This window comes from Ceraceosorus guamensis (assembly GCF_003144195.1).
Source record: "Ceraceosorus guamensis strain MCA 4658 unplaced genomic scaffold IE81scaffold_19, whole genome shotgun sequence".
In the NCBI taxonomy this organism is placed as follows: Eukaryota; Fungi; Basidiomycota; class Exobasidiomycetes; order Ceraceosorales; family Ceraceosoraceae; genus Ceraceosorus; species Ceraceosorus guamensis.
Genome location: NW_020290014.1, coordinates 325,405 through 334,745, shown reverse-complemented (window position 1 = coordinate 334,745; position 9,341 = coordinate 325,405). Strand labels below are relative to the sequence as shown.

Genomic DNA, 9,341 nt, shown 5'->3' with positions numbered 1-9,341 from the left:
GGGGGGGGAGGGAGGGGGCTCGTCTGTATCGTTCGAGTCTTAGCCCTTGATTGCGTGCTGATTCCTGCCGCGAATGCGGTTCCCGCCGCCTTGCAGTCCACGTCATTCCCAAACCTTCCAAAGAGCAGGGTCTAATCATCGAGTGGCCAGGCACGCAGCCCGAAAAGGAAGAGCTGCAAAAGGTGAGGAGCCGACTCTCAATACGATGGCGGCAAACTGATCATCCTGCTCCTTTCTTGTGCTTGCCACAGATTCACGCCGAGCTCAAGGCAAAGTTCGATCAATTGCCCAAGCTCTAAGAGCCTTGACTGGAAATTTGCGACATCTGGGCGACTGTTCAGAATGCATCCCAATGACAATGCACCTCACCTTTGCTGATTAACGCAGACCTGCGTGGTGGTCTCAGCAAACGCTCAACAGACGAAGCGTGTGTCACGACGCATTGGTCAGACGTGGGCGTATTGGGGCGAGATTCGTGGAGATTACAGGTACAAGTACAGTAGGGGCAGGTGTATGAACGCGCCGGCAAGACGCTTGCTGGTGATAAGCATGCGTGGTACGCGTTGGGGTCCTCGCAGTTACAAAAAGGCAGGAAGACACGCAGAGCCTTTTGAAAGATCGAAGTTCAATGCCAAGGCCACCTCGAACTTTTGGTACCGTCATCAACCGCAGTGTCAGGAGTAGCCTGGGCATGCCGTCTCGAATCCCGCGTTCTCCCACGCTGCCACCAGTGAGCGTGCTCCTCTTCGTGCTGAGAAAGGGGTGCTTCATCACGTAGAGCCCGACTTGAGTCTTCGCGATAAATAGTTGCTCCAGTCGCATGCTGGAGAGAGTGTGGGCTGCGCACATGCTCTCGCGGCCCAGGACTCGATGACGAAGACGATCCGTGCGCTGAGAAATTAGACGACGTTGTCGAAGAGCGCGCACCACGTGTTCTTCCTCCGCTCTCCTCATTCTGCTGAGAGTTTCTCAGCAGACTAACCAAAGCATCCGGAGCTCGGCTGCGGCTCCGACTTGTGTTGCTTCGTCCAACTGAGCGCCTCTCTGAGCTGACGCCTGCATCACTCTTCTGTGAATTTCTGGAGCGACTGACGCTTCGCGAGGGCCGTCGCTGCATCGCAGGGCCATCCTCTGCTGGCACGTGAGATAGCAGTTCGGCAGAGGACGCACGAGCCTGCAGTCCAGGCCGACGAGGGGCTTGTGACTGCCACAATATCTCCTGGTCGCATCCTGCTCCCGAGGATGCATCGTCTTTCGCAGGAGGCCCTGACTGAGACGCCTTTCCTGGTTCCCAGCCTGCCCTAGAACGACTTCGACTGCGACTGCGGCTGCAGCTCTGCGCGGCGGAGTTTAGAAGAACGGGTCGTTCGCTACTCGAGGTTGTGAGGGAATGATCCGAGCGAACATTCTCAAGCACATCTGCCATTCGCCTGTGCTGTCTGCCCCTCTGAGCGTGCTCGAGGGCCTGACCGTTGGGCAGTGAGACGTCAAGGAATTCCGTCTGGCTGGCCAGCACGGGTGGCCCTGTCGGAGTTCGCTCTGCTCCTACCGCATCATGAGGACCTGAGCTAAGGCGAGCCGGCCGCGATCGGCTCAGGCTTGAGTCTCGACCTTGTGAACGTTCCTGCGATGGAGGCCTTCTTTCGAACGAAAGTGTCCTAGCAGCGTTCTGGTCGTCTGACTGAGCTGGTGGGGCGTCGTGGGGCGCGTTTGAGGTGATCAGAGTGTCTGGGTGGGTCCTAGGATCTTGATCGTCCAGCAGATTTGGTTGAGGTGCACCCTTTCCACCTTGCTGCAAGAACGCACATTGCTCGACATCTGACAAGTTCCACCTCAGTCCCGCATCTGGCTCCAAGAGACCCCTGAGAAGCTCTCTTGCCGCGCTCCTTTCAAGTCGCGTGCCGTCCCACAATCTCGTTGCCTTGTCCACCTCTGCGGCCTCGTCATCCGTGTCACTGGCATCTTCATCATCTCCAAAGGTGGAACGCTGAGCCGGAGAGACCTTCGATGACCAGTCAATAGCGCCGGCCGGCAAGGCTGGTAAGCTTGCGCTCATGTCGAATGCTGCGCCTAAACTCTGGCTTGGCAGTTGATGCCCGGCTGGCCCCGAAAACATGTCACTGGTGAAGCTTTGCACGCTAGTGCTCGGTTGCACTGCGCTTGCCAATCTGCTAAACTGAGCATCCGCGCTGCCTCCCCTGACACTCATACTGGATGTCCGACTCCTACGAGGGTTGCGGCGCGCAAGACGATTGGGCATAGACCATGCTCCACGTGTAATTTTCAGCTGTAGCCGGGGCTCGAATGAGTCGGTGAAAGGAAGCCGGCCGGCCAAGAGCGCATAGAAGATGCATCCCAGAGCCCAGTGATCTGTAGCAAAAGGCGAAGCTTTGTGCAGCAGCTGGGACTGCTCCGTGGCGGTGCGCAGTGCTTCCGGCGCCGCATAAGCCAGAGAGCCGCCACGAGGAATGGAGACAGCTGCATGGTTATTCGTCAGGATGGCGCTCTCGCTTGCTCCCTTCGCCCGAGTTGGATGAGCTGCCGAGAGCTTTGCTCGCGACTCGCGTGTATCGAGGCTGGCTACTCCATGCGCATCGCTCGCTCCCTGATGTTCCCGAACGACGCAAGATAGCCCAAAGTCTGCCAGACGCCAGATCAATCGCCTCCCGTCTCCTCCCCTGCCATTTGGCGCATGCTGACCAAGCACGTTTTCGAGTTTGAGATCGCCATGCCGAATGTGAAGAGACTGCAGCACTCGCAAACCTGCGCACAACTGGGCCATCACGTCGCGCGCGATGGCAAGAGGAATGCCTCGTGATTTGGGTGCAGCTCGGCTTGAAGCGCGTCGAAGGAGGCCTCCTGACGCTCCCAGTCCTCCGGGAGACTGACCGCTGTAGCGCGGACCCGTCAAGCTGCTCGGCCCATTGGGGCTGATTGCAACTCCGTTGCCATCTGACATGATCCGTGCAGCTCCTCCAGTGCGACCAGGCAAAAATCCGCTCCCTGTCCGGCTGCTTGTGCTAGACAAAGGAGAGCGGTTGATCGTGTACGTGCTTTGGGGCCTTGCGTGATGAGGACCATGCGGGCTTCGTAAGTTGGAGGAATTAACAACGCCATTTAAACCTGCCTCGTCGATCGAGACTGACAAGCCGCCCTCGGCACGGACGAAATTCAACAAGCTTCCGGCATCCGCAAGCGGCATTACTAGAAACAGCAGCCGCTTGTCTGAGGCGGATGAAGGCTCAACGACCTCTCGCTCAAGGAGGGGAAGCAAATGTGCATGGCTCGGCAAAGAGGACCACAAACCGGCCTCAGCTTCGGCCTCTTCCTCGTGAGCCTCCAATTGAACGATCTTCACCGCGACGCGAGCTGCTTGATGCGCAGATGCCGTTTCGTGTTGAGGGCCGCCTCGATCCAAGGCTTCTCTGACTGTGCTGGAACCGCCGAAGCCAAGGGTGCGCCCGAGTTGAAAGCGGCCTCCACAGATGAGTGCGCCTTCGTCGTCCCGCGCGAGGCTCCGCGGTGGAAGAGAGGGCAAGGATGACGGTAAACGAGCATTGTTCTTTGGGTATCTGGACGCAATGCCAGCCTCAGCGGGCTGTGAATCATCCTGGCTTCCGTACAAAGCAGCTGCAGCCGACGCTAGACCAAGAGGCATAGGCATCGGTGGGACAGCGTTGGGCAAAGAGGAAGCGTGCGGCGTGTCCTGCACCTCTAAAGCGGCGTCGCTGATCGCTTGCTGTATAACTTGTGGATTTGAGGATGGAAATGGAGATGGCGACAGCGATCTGGCTCGGTTTAGGGACCAGCTGGAATCGCTGCTTATGCTGGCATCCACTACGCTGTGCAAGCTGGCGAAAGCGGAGAGGAAGTCCGCTGCTGGGGATCGAGCCCCGGGGGGGCTATTTGGCTCGAAGTCGTCTTCCGGCTGTGCAATCTCCTGCGAAGGCATTTGAAGCTCCTTGCTGGCGCCATATGAGCTGGTCCTGAGTTGAAGCTGAGGTCGCTGGGCCGGCTCAGAGTGAAAAGGCACTTGTCCTGGACCGACAGCGAGGGAGGCACTGGTCTGCGCGCGTGAGTCCTGTTCTGACCTTGACAAGTCTTGGACACCCTTCTGTGAGCCGCCTTCGTCTCCATCTTTGTCAGCGTCGCTGGCGCGCTCCCACCAGTGTATCGTAGCATCCGGTTGCTCCGAGCTCCGCCTCCTTCTGCCACGTCTTCGAGGTCTCTCTGGTGTGAGCGCATCTATCGCTCCCTCCCTCGAGCGGGGAAGGCAAGATGAGGACGGCAAATCGGTGGATGAAGCACTGTTCCCGGTTTGAGATGCATCTCGCAAGTCGTCCAGAGTGATGGCGTGGGCCATGTCACAGCACTTGGCTGGATGCGAGGGCTGCAGCCTGACGTGGAGCGATACTCAGTACCTGCGCAGGGCTTTTCGCCCGTGAATTAGGCTTTCGCTTCAGCCCAAGATGTTGCAGCTGTGGGGTTGCGATGCGCAGAGTTGATAGTAGAGATGATAGTGGTGAGCATCATGAGTGGTCCAAGGGCAGATCGAGATGAGGATTGCAGCACATGGCTGAGCCACCCTCATTCGTGATTGCTTGCGCGGCTATGCAGGTCCAATCTCACATCGCACCCACCGGCAACAGAGTTGGCTGCAGCAGGCTAGTCAACGCTCAGCAGCATGCAAGGGCAACGCGAGTGCGGTTCGCGTCCCTCAGCTGACGCGCGTATCTCACAGCCTCATGGTTGATGAAGCCTAAAATTTGATTTCACCAGTGATTCAATCTTGAATGATGAACCTGTCAATGCTCCATCGAATTTGAATCAATATCAATAATATCGCGGCGCCGCAGAGTCACGTATCACGAATCACGAATGAAAGCTTTGACATCTCGACTAGACCGGTACTTCGACTTTGGTTCTCCACGCCAGCATCCTGACCTGCAAGTCACCCGTCGACCTCGACAGGGCTACGCAAGAATTTCACAACCGCCAAGCCAGTGTCAGCGACACACCGCGATAATTCGAATCACGATCTATCAACCGAAGATCTGAGTGCATGCTGTCCGAGTCGAAGTCTTTACAGGCCTGCGATTCGTTCTCATGATGCTGATATACAGGATGCATTACGATGGGGAGCGGGCTCACGTACTAGCCACGTTCAACAACTCAATCGCTAAACTCGTAATCGTCCGGGGGAAGTTCGCGGGGATCCGCAATCGCGAAGGTGACCCGATTCTGGCGATCCAAGAATGTCTCCGTAACTGCCTTGCGAGCTTCCTTGGGCTTTTGGGCTGCTGACTCGATCGATGGATCATGCATAGACTGCTCAAATTCGTCGTCCGACGACAAATCACCCTCTACCTCACCGCCTTCAGCGTTCTGGATGCCAATTCTTCCCGGCGCACTCGCACGCGCTTGCTTGCGAGGCGAGGGGCGCTTAGAAGCGGAAGGCTGTTTTTTCGCCCTGCCCGCTCCCTCAGAAGATCGACGGCGTCCGCTGCTACTTGCTTTTGGACGCATGGGCTTCTTGCTCTCGTGCGGTGCAGATCGGCGGGCTACGGTCACAGTGGGCAGGCGTCTGCGTGAAGGCGGTCGATTCTGGTCAAAATCGCCGTCATAGTCTGACGCCGTGTCGGGTGAAGACTCCTCCTCGTCGGACGAAGGGGGGCGGCGTTCCTTGCCGATCAGTGGTGCTCTCGCTGTGACCCCCTTGGGTCCCGCTCTTCGCGCAGGTGAAACCGGCGCACTTGCTTTTCTTGGCGATGGCTTGTTTTGGGTGATCTTGGGGCTTTCGGTAGGCAGAGTCGCTAGATTTGGCACGCTCTGAACGCTCCGCAGTGGCGCGATCTTCCGCTCTGCCGGACGCACTGGAGCAGGCGTGATCTCCCACCACTTGCCAATCCCAGCTGAGGCGCGGGCGCGTACAGGTCTTGTAGCTTTCTTCTCATGGTCGTCCGGCTCGATCGCGTCCCCGACACTCGCTCTGCGAGAGCTATCGATAGATTTGCCGGTGACATTTGATGCGCGCTCAAGAGGGCCTTGGCCACTCGAAGTCTCCAGAAGCGCTCGTTTGACAACACCAAGTACCCCGAATGGTGATCGTCCAAGATTCTGCATCTCGCGCGGCAGCGCTTTGACCTGCGCAGGTGTGAGCGGCGCCTTCTGTTCCATAAGACGAGGTGTGCTCGTTGCGCTGGAACGTCCAGCGCGGCCCTTGTGTGGACTCGCTGTGCTTGTGGATCGTGATGGTTTCGAAATGTCCTCGGCGTTCTCGTCAACGCCTTCAGCCAGCTCTTCGTCAGAATCGCGGAGTCGACGCTTGTTGGATCCGCTCTTTCTGCGCGCAGCCAAGGGAGCAGCGCGCAACAGGCTGTCGTCCGGGTCCGCGACCACAAGAAGGTCGTTGGCAGGCGCGGCGGCAGCATTTGTAAATGATTCCAGCTCCGCGTCGACGAGACTTGCAGCAGCCCCGTGGGGCGGCCTTGGCGGCTGATGAGACGCATCCTGATTTGTGCTCGCTGAAGCGTCCTCAGCATCATCTACAGCACGAGAGGCTGTGCCGGAATCACGCCCTCCTTTGCGAGGTGACGTTGAGTTGCGACGAGGCACATTTGCATCAGCAAGCATCGTTGCTTTCTGAGCAGCTGTAAGCTTTCTACTGGGCACGTCTCTCTTTGGTGAGCTCTGAGCTGCCGCTTGCGCAGCTCGGCCATTCTCAGATTTCCTTGCAACAACTCGGCCATTCTCAGATTTGCGTGCAACAACTTCCGCTCTGCGAGCTTCTTTCTCCGCTGCCACTTGCTCCCGCTCTTGCCTGATGATTTCTGACTCCGCCTTCGAAGGTCGACCTCGCTTGCGCTTCACTTTGGGCTCAGATGTGGCATTTGGTGTGTTTGCACTGTCGTCGCCGAAAGACCCTGAGACCTCCGGCTGTAGCGATGCTTCTGCACCTGCACGACTGGGCCCAGACTTGCGCGAAGAAGAGGCGGATGTAGTGGGACCCGAGGTGCGCTTCCTCTTGGCTGCATGCCTGTTGCTGGATGCTGCGGTCGCGGCGGCCTCAGCCCGACTGGCTGACCGCTCCCGCAGCGCTTGTCGATGCTCAATATCCTCGCAGACGACGTCCAGCCAGTCCTCCGGGAAGCCGTCTTCGAAGTGACTGATCACAACATTACCCCATCCAAGGTTGCTCATCTTGTCTCGATTGATGGGCCCAATTAGAGTGTAGAGACTGCCGCTAGTGGTGTTCACAGTGCGAGAGTCCTTACGTCCATGCACGAATGAGGAGTGCCATTGTTCTTCATCTCCATCGGCATTCATCCTGACGCCTTCAACGTAGAACCAGTATGACAGCTTCCCCGTTCTGTCGTTGATTGATGGACCTCGACGCAGCGATACCAACGTGAGGAACCATGAGCTTAGCGCGACGCTTGGCTTAGCTGCTGGCGCGGGCACGCGACCAGATTGAATCGGCTGGGTGTCTGTCTGTCGCACCTGAGTGGGCGGTAGTTCCGACCGGGCCGCCGCCTCGTCCCGCTGGGTGAGTTTGGATGCTTTTGCAGCTCTCTGCGGTTGCTCGATGGCCATCGGTACGTCGATCGCGATTAATGTCCTGGCGAAGCCCGAAGGCTGATCCCGAGAGATGGAGGTGTCCTCTAATTCGGGCTCTGGCTCAGATTCAGGGAGGTGTGCAGCAGAGCGTTCCTCTCCAACAGTCTTAACTCTCTCCGAAGCCTCCTCAATTTCGTGATCGCCATCATCGACAGTCTTCTCAAGCTGGAGAGAGCTTCTTGCTGTCTCCTTGGCCAGGTTTTGAGAGGACGCAATGGCATTGGTAGCATCAGCCACCTCGCCAATACCAGCATCCGCTTCTTGCGCGTCGAGAGCTTGAGGAACTTCGACCGCGAGCACATCGAGATTGGGCGTTGCATCGTCAATCACCTGCCGGGTGAGAACGCGGATGGCGGCATTACCGGCATGCGCCTCTGTGGAACTCGACGCTGCAACAGCTTGCTGTATTTGGCGGTGATCCCGGGATGTGTGGGCAGCCCTATCCGCAGTCAAGGAAGAAGGACTGCTTGCAGCGTCCGCAGCCGGCCGCTTGGGACTTCCTTGCACTGCAAACAATCTATTCGCTCCGGACATTTGGGCAGGAGCGCGTGACAAGCCCACCGGCGAGTTGATCATGGCTGGCGTGACGCTGGCTCCTCTCCTCGCAGCGCCCAAGACAAATGCCAGATCTTGCCTGGTCATGCCACGATGTTGGGGAGTTGTAGAGACCGGCTGCACACTCGCTTGCTCGCGGTGCTGATGATGGGCCATGCTTGATGCGGTGCGGGCCCTGCTTGGAGTCATGGCCAAAGCGTGTGCAGGATGCGAGCGGAGCTCATAATGAGCGTGTGCGCGGTGGGGAGTATCATGTTGCGCCGCATAGTATGCTGACTGTCCGACACCTGCCCCGTCGGTATACGAGACAACAGAGACCGAGCGGCCATAACCCATGCGATCCGATGGAGCGGGCGACTGAGACACGAGACGCTCGTACGCTCTAGCGACCGCCTGATGATGGCAGAATGGACGTTAAGCGGCCCATCACATTATGGCAACCTGACTTCACAGCTGTTGTGACTCACCTCAGGCATGGGACTGGCGCCATAGTACGGATGGACTTGTGGATGAGCCGAACGCGCGGGAGGAGCGTGATGGTAGCTTACGCGCTCGTCAGGACGTGGATAAGGATGGGCACTGCCCCTAGCAGAGACGGAGGCCGATGACCGAGACGGAGTCGGACGGTGAGACCAGGGATGTACCGGAGCAGCTGGAGAAGCAACCAGATTGCGGGAACTTGGCCTGCTGGCACTCGGAGCGCGGTTGGGCGGCAATGGCGGAGGGCCAGGTCTGCTGCCAGATGATGCTGAGGATCGCGCCATTCCGCTCTCGAACTTTTCCATTCGACTATGCACCCGAGCTGTTGGTGCTATAGGTCGAGCAAAGCTGGATCGCGAGGTAGTGCTGGATGCGGTTCGCGGTGGAGGCCAACTCCTAGCGAGCGCTGCTACATGGCTCGGACGGCCCGCGTTGCTTGGCAAGCTTCCAGCCGCAGAGTCGCGGGAGCGTGAAGAATCTGCGCGAGACATTGGCAGCGGCGATAGTCACGCCAATCTTGAATGTAGCGCTTAGACCGACGCTGTCCCTTGGCAATCGTCGCCCTCTACCTCGTTCGCAGTCGTGAGTGTAGCGTCAGCTGCTTGCTTGATATGGTGGTGGTGGCAGGGTGCAGGCAGCGGCATACGGTACGCATCATCCACCGGATGGTCTCACTCCAGACGTGATCG

At 58.3% G+C, this 9,341-nt stretch overlaps 1 protein-coding gene across 1 annotated transcript; it reads right to left on the bottom strand.

Moving 5' to 3' along the window:
• Positions 1 to 441: 441 nt before the first annotated feature.
• On the bottom strand, positions 442 to 9,334 carry IE81DRAFT_340734 (hypothetical protein). Its single transcript, XM_025515621.1, has 7 exons — positions 8,640 to 9,334; positions 5,236 to 8,565; positions 5,019 to 5,091; positions 4,740 to 4,759; positions 4,641 to 4,655; positions 4,422 to 4,478; positions 442 to 4,390 (listed from the first exon to the last, which is right to left on the bottom strand). Exons 1-7 carry the CDS (start codon positions 9,141 to 9,143, stop codon positions 626 to 628), a joined length of 7,764 nt encoding a protein of 2,587 aa, XP_025370715.1. The 5' UTR covers positions 9,144 to 9,334; the 3' UTR covers positions 442 to 625.
• Positions 9,335 to 9,341: the final 7 nt, after the last annotated feature.